The sequence below is a fragment of the Pelecanus crispus genome, chromosome 1, assembly GCF_030463565.1.
Source record: "Pelecanus crispus isolate bPelCri1 chromosome 1, bPelCri1.pri, whole genome shotgun sequence".
Taxonomy (NCBI): domain Eukaryota; kingdom Metazoa; phylum Chordata; class Aves; order Pelecaniformes; family Pelecanidae; genus Pelecanus; species Pelecanus crispus.
In genome coordinates this window covers 121,142,333-121,157,106 of record NC_134643.1, presented here as the reverse complement: position 1 = coordinate 121,157,106, position 14,774 = coordinate 121,142,333, and the positions used below count along the sequence as shown (strand labels likewise).

The 14,774-nt window shown below is 38.3% G+C and overlaps 1 protein-coding gene across 1 annotated transcript in view; it reads left to right on the top strand.

Moving 5' to 3' along the window:
* GRIK1 (glutamate ionotropic receptor kainate type subunit 1) overlaps positions 1 to 14,774 on the top strand; it is a 75,494-nt gene that overhangs the window by 31,700 nt on the left and 29,020 nt on the right. The window contains exons 7-8 of the mRNA XM_075721060.1: positions 9,462 to 9,569; positions 13,839 to 13,952. Coding sequence (XP_075577175.1) covers positions 9,462 to 9,569; positions 13,839 to 13,952 — 222 coding nt within the window. The remainder of the gene's footprint in view (positions 1 to 9,461; positions 9,570 to 13,838; positions 13,953 to 14,774) is intronic.

Here is a 14,774-nt window from a genome sequence, read left to right as displayed (position 1 = left end):
CTCTATGCATGTGACTGGGGAAAGATGACAATATTTCAGCTCCCAAACATTAAATAGCATCTCTTCTGCTGCATCTCTTTCATTGTGTTTTAGTGTTGAATCAATTACAGCATCTATAGATACTGGCTGCAGTTATTCTCTGGGTTCCGATGCTGCAATATTTAGTTAATTCAAAGAAAAACAGTTATTTACTTTGGTAGAAATTCTCTCACCAGATAATTTGATATTAGGATTTGATCCACTCTCATTAAACCAAACTTTTTTTTGTTTTACTTTTTAAAAACTTACTTTTAGTCCATGAAGTAACGGATGCATTTCTGATATAAGCCTATTACTGTCTGTTACTTTGAACTGAAAACTCTTAATTAAAAGAGCAAACAAAACAACTGCTAGACTTGTATCCCATGATGATTTATTAGGAAATAAAGGTCAGCTTTCCAAGAAGATGAGGTCTGGCTGAGGTTAATGCCAATAGGGATTCCTATTCTGAAATCAAATTTCAAGTGCAAAATCACTTAATTTTTGGGATGATCTATGCACAGATTGCAAAATAATGGTCGTAGAACTTGCATACTAAGAATAAGTACATATTGAATTGGCAAAAAATAATCTGCAAGGTTCTGATACTGTGATATCTAAAATTAAAACAAGAAATCTGACAAAAAGATTGTATATATTTGTCTTCCATTCCATTTTTACTTCCTTAAATATTACCTGGAAAGTAGATTTGTTTATAAAAAATGAGCAAGAACTGCTATAAAGTGATTTTATCTGGATACATGTAGGATATTTTGATATTTGCTACACAAAACCTTTTTTCAGAACATATTTTATATGTCCTGGCCTACCAAAAGTGTTCATGATTTACTCCACACAGATACTTCGATTTAAGTGTTAGTGCATGGCCTAAACTGGATGATACTTTTTTGTACTGGAAAAGCTCCCAGGAGTCCTAGTCACATCACCACTGAGCCATTCACTGTGCACAGTCTTTGCTCCAAAGAGCTTACAAGATAACTGTGAAATGCAGATTTAGGTTTTGGAGCAGTGTACTCTCATTGAAACAATCTGTTTCTGAACTACACAACTTCCTTCTCACTCATTCACGGATTTGTGAGCACTTAGGTCCCATTATCTCAGGTGGAAATGACACAGTGCTTTGCACCACACGAAGCCCCCACAGGCTTCTTGTCATCCCTGTTTTTCAGTGGGTCAATGTCACTGAAATAGGACAACAGCTCAGTTTGGGGAGGACATTTCCCACTCAAGATGATGGGTGGGAATGCCAGAGCTTTGGCTTGAATCCTGGCTCTGCCACGAACTGTGGAAAGTGCAACCATGAGCGAATCACTTCAGGACGGCTCCAAAACTTGTGCCGTGGTTACCTGCTAAGGCAAAACTGGTCATTGTTTGGTAGGCACTTCCAACACACTGACATGATCAGGCTGTTCACCATCCATGCTTATAGCTACCACATCACTCTAAAACAAAAACAGCAGGACCTAAAATCTAGGTGAAGAAGTCCTGTAGGTGGAAATGCTGTGATTCCCCTCTGTAAAAGATGGATGATGGCTTTTGTCTAGTTAGTGTATTTAGTCTGTTAGCTGTGTGGAACAGGATTTCCCTACATACTGTCTCACCTATACAAGTAGTGTCTGTTACAATGGGATCCCAATCCCCATTAACACAGTAGTGTAAAGTCATGGTTTCCAAGTTCATAGTCAACAGTAATCCCACTCAGACACTTCAGTGACAGTCATGTTTGTGCATGGTAAGATAGACTCTGCTCTTACTAGGAAGAATAACTGGCGAACTTTGACCTTCCCTTCCGATACTTCATGTCTACTCCCTCACCTCTGGTACTGATATAAAGCAATCTGGTAGGTGTAAGCTTTAAAGGAACTCAAAGGTTTTTCAAACATATGCTCTGAAATGAATCCACCTAAGCCGTCATCCCCAAGTATTCAGGGCTCATTTGTCAAATTTGTCACACCAAAAACCTTTCATATGACTACCCTGAACATCATTAAGCTCAACCACTGCTCTGGAAATGAGTGCTCTTGAGCGCCTCACTGAACAACCTGTGACTTTCCTAAGAAATCCCCCTTTTCTATTTACCCACCATTTCTCTCTCTTGTTTCAAGGCAGGGGTGTGCTCAGTCTTATAACTGCTGCGTAAACCCCTCCCTAAGAATAAACCTCCCACACGCCTCCTTTTTTCAATTCCAGTGCTGCTTAGTAAAATCCTGGACTCTTCCAGTCCTGGACCTCTTCTGAGTAAAAAGACTATGAAGCGTCAAGATTTTCAGTGGGGTAGATAAAACCCTGTAATGGTGAATGCTGAAATTCTTTTTATTACATCTGTTATGCTAGATTTGGACCAGGATAATGGAAAGGTCATACACTAACTCACTATTTTCCATAATCCTTGAGGATCTCTTTTAATAAGAGGATTAATTGTAAGAGCTGATAAGTTGATGTGTGGCTCAGAGCACATTACAATTTCTACTGCAACTAGAAGCAATATCACTATCACTTAAATCTATCAACTGTCTCTGCAATTCTGATAAACCAGGAGCTTTCACTTCCAAAAGGAAAGACAAATGAAGAAAAAATAAAATAAACTTTTTCCTTGGTCATTACCATTTTGTTCAGTATATAGTGGTATTGTTATTTATGGTTTTGGAAGATTTTGTTGTAGAAAAGTGATTTGTGGTATTCTGAGCATGTGGCCACAGTAGGTTTAAGTATGTCTATGTTTTATAAATTTTTCAGATATCTGATTTTGTAGTCAAGAAGCAAAAGTTTAGAGTGGGGGGAAAAAAAAAAACCATGAGAAAAAGAGCTCACTAACTGTCTTGTTCTTTGCCGTCAAACATCACAATCAATGTCCTCTTTATACATGCATTAATCATTATCAATAATTCTGTAACTATCAGAGTTCTGCTCTGTTAATAAGTCTAAGACCCAATGGAGGAGACATCATCGCCCACCTTTGCATTTGGATGTCAGTTAACACCACAGCCCTCATCAGAAATTTTGGATTATCAGTTTAAAACTAAAGTAGATGTTCACCTTCTTTATAAGCAGGTAATGCTGACTAAACAGAACAGGTTTGTCACTCTGGTACACCTGATACACCATCTGAGATCCCCATATGTACTCATCTGCCACCTTTTCTTAAAAGCTGAAGTGGCATGGAGACACTAGCACTTATGGAGGTTGCTTTGCTGTCATTCACTCTAGGTTGCTAATGCTTAACTGAAGTAAATAGTTCTAGTGAGATGGTGGCTAAAGGAAATTGTGATATAAAGTCTCTCTTCAGGACAAGACTGGTTTCCTTTCAAGGTGCTCATTTTGGTAGACCAGCACAGAAGCACAATGAATTTCCTAATCTCAGTCCAAACACATAATGTATTCATTTTAGAGGATATATAGGTCCAAAAAGGCTATGACATTAACATGTCTCTGGCACTGTGCAATAGCAAATGAACAAGCATAATTTGGGGAGTTAAATACTAATGCTTCCTGAATTCCAAGTCAGATGATTGCCAATATGTTTTTTCTATTGTTTCATTCATAATTTAAAAAAGAAAGAAAAACAATGGCACAATGATGGTGTAAGTTAATGCCTTTTACTTCACAGCTGTGGTTAATTAGAAATGTACATTAAATTAGTAACTGATGTTCAGTTTTGCCTAGTAACTTCTGATAATAAATAAACAGATTGTAACACCAAGAATTAAAAATAATTAAAATAAAAATAATTAAAACTAAAATATTTAAAATAAATTAAATATATTTGGCCTATATATACATCATTAAAAAAAAAAGAAAAAAAAATCAATCCAATTACTTGCCTTTGTAGGTTACCTTTAACATGCTTGGGAAAGCCACCCACCAAAGGTCACGATAATCCCATTGACAAAACTGAGTAGACAGGAAAATATTCTTATCCTCAATTAGACTTCACTCTAGCTTCTGAATGTATTTCTTCCATACTGAAGAGTCCAGCTAACTAATTTCTGTTCCAAGCTCCCATTAAATCTGTAGAAAAACTCTGCTGGTTGCATATCTTTAGGATAAGGTTTCAAAATGTTCAAGTTACACTAAAACAACAAGAGAAAGGAAAAAAAAGAGAGAGAGAGAAATAAAAAAACCCAGAGACTGTTTTACAAAATAAATGACTAAATATGGCCCATTGTCTACTTTGGGAATCTCTCAAGTCAATTGCAGTAGGGTTTCTTTTGTGTGCCCAGATGCATCTGTAAGGCTTTTGAATGAAGACGACTGTCATTTAGCATTGCACTTATATCCAAGAATAGTCTTCACATAAGATGTTGTTTATCATCAATTTGTGATACTTCCGTATTAAACAATAATTCAGGCTTCAGTGGCAGACGCAAAGTGTCTGAATATCTTGCACAAAGTCAGGCTTGAACCTGGATTGTGCAGGGTTTTGGAGCTGACCAACAGAACAGTTCATTTTCTGCCACAATACTGTGCTAAAATAGCTTTTCTTCTTGGCTTTTCGCTCAGAATTTTTATCAGCTCCTTTTGTCTATATATTTTAAAAATTTGTTAAGAGTTATGACAGCTTCTCCTTATACCATTTAAAGCAGATTCAATATCTACCCATATTTTGCAAGTGATATAGTCACAGTTTTATTTGCATTTGGGTGTGCATATTTGTGTCTCAGATGTTTTCTTCTAACATTAGCTCTGGGCATATGTTCAAAATGGGGGTGGGTCTTATTTTTTGAACAGGAACAATAAAAGGTTAAAACTTGAGTTTGAAACTCTAACGAGATTATTTGATTAATTACAAGTGGAGGTCTAAAGAACAGGTTCAGAGAAACTGTTTTATTTCACAGGTTATTGGAATAAGTGGAATAATAATAGAAGAGCAGAAATGCCTGCACATTATGAAACATTATTAAACATAAAAGTTTAAAAAGTTAAAATAGGCTTGTGCCTTTGCATTTTTGTATTGCCAGGGCACTTTGAACACTTTAAAAAGGACCTTGAAAAATTTAAGGTTTTCTAATCTGAAACACAACTATCCAGTGTCTGTCACTGCAACACTGGACTCAGGAAGAGAAAATACGCCATAGGCAGATAAATGGTTGATTGAAATATTTGGATAAACTTATATTCAGTAAGAAAAAACAAATACATAATAAAAACACAATCAATTTTTCTGAGAAAGATTGACACTTTTGTGTGCAGTAGTGCAATACAGTATCTACAAAATCGGCTATATCCCATTAAGGCTATATCATAAACCTGAATATTTACTCAGTGCATTCTCTACACTGTGCATTATGATTTCTTGATCTAGTTATACCTTGCTAATATAAATCTGGAAATGTAAATGAGGTCTGGTAGAGACAAAAGAAACAAAATATGAAATGTACCTGTTGTTTTACCTTAGTAAGTCTGGTAGCAGCTGAACTAATTGATTCTGTAATTGAACTGTTGATGGGCTTTGGCTGAAACTAAGGCTGCTATAGTAATTGATTCAAGATGATGAAGTAGAAATTGATATAAAGACTGTATGATTGTAGTTTGAATTGATAGCAAGCTGAGTCAGCTTTATTTTCCAGTTGTTATAATTTTCCATCAATATATTTATATGGAAACCAATATTGTAATTTGAATATTTAACCCCAGATTTCAGTTTGTAGTTTACTCACGATCTTAATTTTTTAAAGTAGTAAGAATAAAAAGTTTCACAGTTTTAATTAGGTTGCTTTGGATATTTTTGCCATGTCAGATACCTGACAGCCTTCAGAGATGACTGAAGACTTGTCTGTAATCTATTCTATCTACTACATTTTCAATGCTTAGTAAGAAAGGGTCTGAGTAGCTGCTGGTCCTGTATGGTTTGCTTCTCAATTACCAGTTGAAACCAACATATTGGGTTAACTCCCCATTTTGTTTAATAAACAGGAGAAAGTCATCAAATGTTTAAAACTTAGAAATAGGAATAATAGTTATCTGATAAAACATGGTATTGAAGAATGTCAGACCTTATTTTGAACATCAGATGAACACTGCATTGTCCTACTGCTGCAAACCAAAGTCCAAAAAGAACAGCATTTCCTTACGGTTCTGTAGTCAGAGGCAGCCTGCAACCTTGCATAAATGAGATCTAAGACAAGCAAAGGATGTTAGAAACAGAAGCCACTGAAAATCACATTTTTTAATTAAGCTGCAAGCTCTACTCAAAATTATACAAACAAAATCGAAAATACATTCTCTCCCTAAGAGTTTCAAATTGTGCCCTTAGTTCCTCTAATATTAAAGCAAGGACAGAGTGCAAAAAAGCAATTTCTTTTGATGAATTACATGATTAGGTTCCAATTCAACTTTTATGATATCCTGTAACATTTAACACGGAGTGTCACTAGAAACATTAAAATTGCTATAAAACTTGCGTATAAAAGCATGAAATCTCTTTGCTGTATTAAACAGTTGTGCGGTTTCTGACTATTCAGAAAGTGCTGCTTCATTTCTGTTCATTAATTGCATTTGAGAACTGTGCAACTGCTGCCTATTCTATTTGCCTGAACATGGTGCCTAATAGGCACTCGCATCCATGATTTACCTGACATGCATCTAGAAGTGGCAGTATACAGCCATGATTTCGAAGCAATGGCAATTTCACTTTCTTTGCATGCAGCAGGCAGTGGTGTTTTGGGACTCAAATCGTATTAAAAGCTTGGAAGTTTCACATAGACTTTGGAAGGCCTGTAGGTTCCTAGCTCATCCTTCCCTTTGTTTCTTAAGGAAAACTTTTGTTTCTGATCAGGCAAGAAACATCACTTGTCTGTCTAGACATGCTACATACACAGGCACCACAAATGTCTTGAAGTCAGAAATAAAATTATGCTCACTGGACTCAAACCCAAATGTTTTATTTTTATTTAGAGTAAATAAAATAAACCCCAGAAATTAAATTTAGAATTCAAATGGTAGTTGAAGCCTGTACCTCACAATTAGAGTCTGGAAAACCCCTTCAACATTTAAGTTTAACTCTTCTGAGAAATCCCCCCTGACTCCTGTTTATAATTTAAGTCATATTTGGGTCATTATTTGATGGTCTAAGTGGGACTTAAGTTAGACAAAGGCTATATGCACTTCTCTGCTACCTTCAAATTTAAGCATACACCTATGCAGCTTGTAACATCTTTTCCTTCCATTTTTTTTAGTGTGGGGGTAGAAGCACCACTAGCTATTTTCAAAAGTGAGCTAGCACTTCACCATAGAAATTTTTTTTACAAGAATGGAGATGCAAGCTCCTGATACCATTTCCAAAAATAACATATTGGTTCCTTTATTCAAGATCATATCACGTTAGCAGAGAAGCTGAGCATCTGATATGTAATCAATAAATGTGAGCATTTCACAGAAGCAAATTGCCCTCTGAGGAGGAATTGATCTCTAAAGATCATACTTTAAAAAATGTTCCATCTTTATGAATAAGAGATGGGGGTCATGTCAGAGTAATAAAAAGACAGACTAGAAAAGAGATATTATATAATGAAATGCATTTATATGTGTTCCCTCCTGCTATCTTAATTATATCAGCATACAAAACCACAAGTGTTTCACCATTTGCAGCTGAGATTTTCATATGTTCCCTCGTCATTAAGATGGAAAGTCTCCCAGCAAATTTGTTGCATTTGTGCTTTTCCATTCTTATTTTACTTAAGTATGCTTCAAAATCCTGCTGTATTTCCACAAAATTCTAGATGCACCAGATTTGTCTGAGACACATGGTGATACCACCCCAGCATCTCAGATTATATCCTGCTAGAATTTAGATTTAACAGGAAGGGGAGACACCATTGTGTAAGTCTGCTGACTTTTAATATTTTCCTTATGTCATCCGTCTACAACAAATTAAATGAAGCAAATAACAATGCACAGTAGAAAAAGCTTGTGATTTAAGAATTATATGGCTGACACATAAAGAAATTATGCCATCATTTATCATCAGCCTTTCTTGTATCTTTGAAGAATTTAATCTAATGTGGGAGCTCCCAAAAATAGGTTATAAAAATCATCTGCAGTTTGAAATCCATCAAATACTTTCTTTCATAGATAAGCTTCAGCTTTGGGGACAAAATGGAGGTTATATGAGAGACAGATATATCTCATTTAAAAGAAAGTGAGCTGGCTGGGAAGCTTACAAGATACAGAAAACTTCAATTGAGGAAGAAGTTAGTTGTGGACATTGATCCTGCTGCACTGTAGAAGCATTCGCCAGCACAGGGAATCATCATGGCTATACAGACTGATGTACAAAGTCCACCACTTTGACTCGCTCCTGTTGCTAACATTTAAAACAAGGAAAATGTGATTTCACTTAATAATGATAGAAGAGTAAAATGTTGCCTGGACCAAAACCGATCATATGCAACTTGTATGCTGTACTTCAAACACGAATGTAAGACTTGCGTGTACCTTATACTACAAAGTTTTTATTAGGTCTCTGTGACTGGGTGAATTTCTCCTGAAAGCCTGCTTTTAGAGCCATCATCATTGTGCCATCAACACCTGTGAGCACAGGCAGTGGCAGCACTCCTATGAGGAATGATACACCTCATTTGCTTACTTGGGAACTTGTGTCTTCTTCCTTGGGGATGCAAACTGAGTAGGGATTAGTGAAACAATTCCGCAAAGTCCAGGAGATTAGGAGTCCAATGCTGGTGGGGGACATTTAACCACAACCTGACCAGGAAATCAAGCAAGAATGACAAAAGCCCTTCTTTTGTTTATCTCTTCCTGGAAAAATCTGGGTTTCTGGACCCGAGTAGCAGAGGCAGTATCTGTCACATGAGACTTGGAAATGCATAACTGAAGTGTTGAAAAAGCTTTGGTGATTTGGGATGGTTAGCTACCTTCCTTCTTTAAGGGCCTTCTGGGGACTCCCATTCAGCCATTTGTTACCCATTCATCACAGAGAACTTAAAAGGTCCTGGGCTGGGGTAAAGAGGACCACTCCAGCGAGGCTGGTGGATTTAGGCTGTCGTACTCCAAGGTTCAGACCCAAAGCTTGGACAAAGCAGACTCCTTTTTTAATTTCTTAGTGAATCCTTATGCAGTGCAAAACTGCCCTGCCTTTGGGCACATGTAGTACATGTTTTATTCTCTCTTTGTCTCTCTTCAGTATATCTTTTTATATACAGTACTAGGCATATGTAAATCAATATATATAAACTGTCACAAACTTGTGCCTGATTGTAAAATGCAAAACATATTGAAGAGAAACTAAATAACAAAAAAGTTGAAGAAAGTTTTTTTTTTTTATCGAAGTAACAAAGCCACATATGTTTAAAAAGCTGTTTGGAAGTGATTCAATGTTACGGTTAATTTAAAATGCAGTATTTGTTACGGCTTCAGAGTATTTCCTACTAGTTGTTACAGGAAAGAGTGGTTTTGTGTTCACACAGGCACGGTGGGATGGCTTGACAGGGCGCATAACCTTCAACAAAACGGATGGCTTACGGAAGGATTTTGATTTGGACATTATTAGCCTCAAGGAGGAAGGAACAGAAAAGGTAACCAGATCTTTCATAAAACAATGACAAAAATCTAATCTGGCAGGGGTGTAGGAAAGTCCATTCTCCTCAGCTTGAACCTCCTGTGCTTGGGGTACAAACTGCTATTCATAAGATTATTTAAGTCAAAGTTAAAACAGAGCTACTAATATTTTTTTTAATTATTTTACAATGTGTACCTTGCATTTTTAAGTGTGGGATAGGAATTTGGGACTGGCAATAATTATCTGAATGGAAATAATTATTTTAAGTGCACATTATTGACAGTTCTTGCCACTGCAACTTGGTGTGGTAAATTCATATATATAGATAAAAGCTAGACCTATCTTACATGTACTGTTTCTGATAAATGTGGCATGAAGGAGAGAGGAAAGAAGGTGCTTGAGTAATAACCTCATCAAGAGTTGAGATATTAAAAATGCCTCATGTTTTTGAGATTAGATTGGTTCTTTTTCCCTAACATCCCTAACTGCTTGTCATAAATTGTGCTGATATGGTGAGACTACAGGGGACTGAGTGAGTTGTAGCATCTTTGTTTGAAAACAGAAAGTTCTGCATGATACAATTTCAGAAACTGGTTCTGTGTTCAAACAAAAAACAAATAAAATTCACATTCCTTCAGGACACTAAGGGAAGCATGCCTCTGGGAAAAACAAACAAACAAACAAACAAACAGAAAACTGAAAAACCCGTGTCAAAATATCTTGTTTTCCTTACTTTACCACTTATAAATTCTGCTGAAGATGCAGAGGTGTAAGGCAGGGAGTGCTCCTTGACTTGCGGAGACCACAGGAAGGAGCCCAAAGCTGGACGGCGCCGCTGCTGGCATCTGAACACTGCCACCACCAGCTGGGGCCCATGCTGGAGACTGAGGGGGACTTGGCAGGGTCCTGGAGGGAGGCGGGATGGCCTTGCCCCAACCCTCAGCCAGCAAACGTGGCCTCCCAATGGACACCGCAGGGCTCCCTCCACCACAGCCTGGGAGGTGGCTGCTGTGGGTGTCCAAAAATCCCTAACACAGGTAACACCACGGGCTCATGTCAGCTGGAGGCAGCATTGTCCCTTGCTCTCCGTACACTGGCTTGACTCCGAATGATAATTGCTAATGGGTTAATTGAGACTTTAAATGTAATTGCTCCCACACAGCTCTCCAGACTGGTTTTCTTTTAATTTTTAATGAAGCACTCTGTTTATTTTTCTCTGTACCAAGGCTGCTGGCGAGGTTTCTAATCATTTATATAAAGTGTGGAAGAAGGTTTGTACACAGATGGGTGATGCAAAAAACCTTTGGGCTGGGTCTTCAGACTCATCCTTTGGGTTTTGATAGTGACCCTCATATTGCAGTTTAGAGACAACAGTCAATCCGAGAGTATGAATTTTTCCAGTAGAATAAGTTTCATCCCAAGTCGAGACACTGGAATTCCAAATAGTAAAAGCATCTTGTCAGGATTCAGCTTTTTCACAAAAATTTTGTTTTAATTATTATTTTCTTTCTTGGGAGCTGTGCTTTTCTCCTTTTAGATAGAGGCTCCTGGCTACAGCAAAAGCAGTACTTTTCTCAGCTGTTATCATTTCTGATTCACCTAAGATTCACCATGAGTGGTATATTTGCACCGTTTTGAATGTGTATTAGCATCAGCAGCAAGGACCGTTTTAACGTGCACGGCTGGGATATTTTTGCCTCCCACAAAATGCGTACTGTGCAGGCAATGTTCAAGCATTGTTGACTCAAAATTTTGACAACTGTGTTATTAGCTCCTTACAGAAAATAATATAGATGGTTAAGTGGATACTGTCATTCACTAACACATGGAAATTGGAACTAAGCTTGTTTGTAAAAGTTCTAAACTATGCCAGGAATCTCAGCCCTCTTTTAATGAGGTGACTCTGCCTGGTGGATAAAGCACTGAAGTGGAAGTTGGAGACCAGCATCTCCATGTGCTGATCCCCACTGGAGGTACAACCCACAGTTGCCATTCTGTAAGGAGAAGATAACAACTGCATTTGCCGTGTTTAAAGTGTTCTGGAGTCACAAGATAAAAATTTCTATAACACTTAGAATTATATTTTTTTATGTATTTCACACAGATCTTATTATTTCCCACCCCCCACACATACACAGTTTAAAAAGGTTTTGGTTTTGTGTTGTTTTGAGAGGGATTTTAATGCTACAGAGTAGACCAGCGCAAAACATCCTATAGCACACTTTTTGTGTTCTTATAGAGCACATACTTAATAACCTTGTTTTAATCTTCAGTGAATCAGGCTAAGCCACAAAGGACCCCATTTCCCTCATTACTGGTGAATAGATCATCCTACCTGACATGCAGAACGCTATTGAACCAATCTCGCTTTTGACTCTAGGCATTTCGTGTTATGCTGAATTGATTTAAACCAAATTACAATTGGTTCAGAGCACAGGCTTGCTGAGAAGGGCATATGACACCTCTCAAACTTGTCACTAAACTGCAATAAATCCCCTGGATTCACCATAGTGATGTACTACCTTGGCCTCATTCTTCCAGTGCCCCTCTGACCTCCTCCATTGCTCTAATCAAGGTTGACCTGCGGTGTCATTCTTTTATACAGACTTAGAGTGGTCTCCTGGTGTATTTTGTATGCACTGTGACTGTGTCGCTCCATGTTCTTCATGGGTGTTCTCCTCTTCCCTGCTGCCAGCTGATAAAAGCATATCAAGTCAGTAACAATGAGCAGAACAGCTTTTTGATTAACTCAGCCACCTTGGTGCAAATTCAAGGACACTGCTTATTTACTATATTCCTGGCACAGGCTATCATAATATCCAACATTTTATTTCGTGTGTACTTTCCAGATCAGTTTCCCAACCTGATCTATTTTTGGAAACAAAGGGAATGACCGATAAACACTTGAAAAAATTATTAAAAAAAATGGCATGACTAACCCCATTAAGCACACTTTGGAAAAAAAGTTTGCAAAAGGCAAAAGCAATGGCACCCAGGGACACAAACACAAAGTCTGTTTGAAATTATACAGTTATTACTCCAAATCCACACTCAGCAGGCACAAACTAATCTGCTGGGTTTGGTACGAAGGCAACACCATCTCTGCCTCAGTTAACGACCAAAGAAAAAGAGTCCAGCCTGGGTCTGAAATGACTGAGCATCTTATGGCAGATAGAGACCTTCAGTACACAGGAGAAGTCAGCGGGTTTTGTCTTAGACTTACTTGGCAGCTTTGCTGGCAATCCCAGCAGAGAAGATCTGAAAGCGGATCCCTCCCGGGTAGAGCTGCAACATGCTGGCAGAGCAGCACGGCAACGTAAAGGGCTCTGTGGATGGCTAATGTCAGACCCCCAAGCCATCCGTCTGGTGCTCTCCACAAATGTTCAATACAAACTCCACTGCCTGAGCCAGCCCCTTGCCTGGAGTTTTCTCACAACAGCCCTCAGCCACACTGCATACGTAAATTTAAAGGCAAAAAAACCTGAAGATGCTTTCAGACTGCATTTATGTTAAGTAAATATATGTCTAAATAAATCAACGTGGTTACAATTTCTGCCCTCACAAGGTGTAGATCCAAATCCACTGAAATCGTGAAGATCTTTCCCTTGAGGCTTTGGATTGGGCATTAAATACTGCAATTCCTCACTATCTCTGGGGCTAGAAAGGAATTTGCCTTTGTCCACTTATATTTACTGAGCAAATACTGATCAGTGGGTGAAATGGTATCACGTTGCTAGCTCTGTCATATATAGTAGTCAAGAAATGACAGAATAATCTTTGCTAAACCTGCTGAAGGCACAGCGGAAGCAAGAGGCCAGTGTATCCATCAATCTGCTTCAACATACTTATTCAAGCTTTTAATCTGTTGTACTGGAAAAGAAAGGTCTTGCCATATGTTTCAATTCTACTGTTTACAAAAATAAAAAAAAAAAAATCATAAAAATAGACATTTGACACTTTTTAGCAGGAAACAAAGTCAACATGTTCCACTTTTATAGCAAATTGCCAATACACCACTGTATTGACATGCCTTATACTCTTACAGTTTATTCATTTCCACCTGCTTTTGAAAGGGCAGTATGTTCCCTGTGTTTTCTAAATCAGCCATTTGATGTTGCTGCCTTACTCAGACCTACGGCCATTTCCCTTCTCTAGCATTTTGTACTGCTGGTGTCTCTTTCTGTGGTGACTAGAGCCAGTGCACTCTTCCTAGGCGGTGAGCATTTAGGGAAATATTTCAGCTTGCTGCAGCCGGGCAGCTGCTCACCTGCTCTCTTCTGTGCAGATTGGGGTTTGGAACTCATATAGTGGCCTTAACATGACGGACAGCAATAAGGGCCAATCGACCAACATCACGGATTCCTTGGCTAACCGGACGCTTATTGTCACCACCATTTTGGTAAGTCTCGCTGGGCGGATGTGACACCATCAGCTGCGCTGATGCAGGCACTGCTGACGGTGGGTTGCGGGGCCTCCGCGGTCACCTTTGCACCTCCGCCCTGCACCCCACGGCTGTTTTCCTCCACACTAAACAATGTTTTGTTAAACTAGCCTGTTTTCAAGCAAATTTTTTGATTTAGACTCAGAATCGACATACACAGCCATCTATCCAAAAGACTGATTCAAAAATACCCCACTGCCGGTGAAAGACTCTCAGGAACCTCCACCTCCAAAATTGTTTAGCTTACTTCAATATTTCAGAGACGAACTCTGCATACTTTTCTTCCCAGAAGAATTAATACACACAAATACTCAGCTTTGTAGTCAGTGCTTATACAGCCTTCCTTTTTACTGAAAATGAGATGAAGAGGACTGAAAGAAAGTAGCAAACAGTGGATAGACAGATTGAGGTATGTTCTTACTATGATAAATGGAAAATATGCAACTGGGTATTCACGAGTTGTTCTGCCCTGTGGTGCTTTCTCCATGGCCAGTAATGCCACTTTTTTCAATTATTCTGCCTAATTCCTCAGGAGGAGGGAAAGAGCTCAAAGGCTCCCTTCACACTCCTTTTCTATTGCCAGAGGTCTTTTGCCACATTAAACAGGAGAAACCTGCTTGCCCAGACTGTCTTCTATCCAATATCCTTTAAAAAGAAAAGCAACAAGGTACTTCGCAACCTACCTATGATGTTCTCCATTCTATCATGTGAATACCTGCTCACCTCAGAGCTATTTTGTGCATTTGAAGATTTTTTTCAATAAAGATTTCTCACAGAATG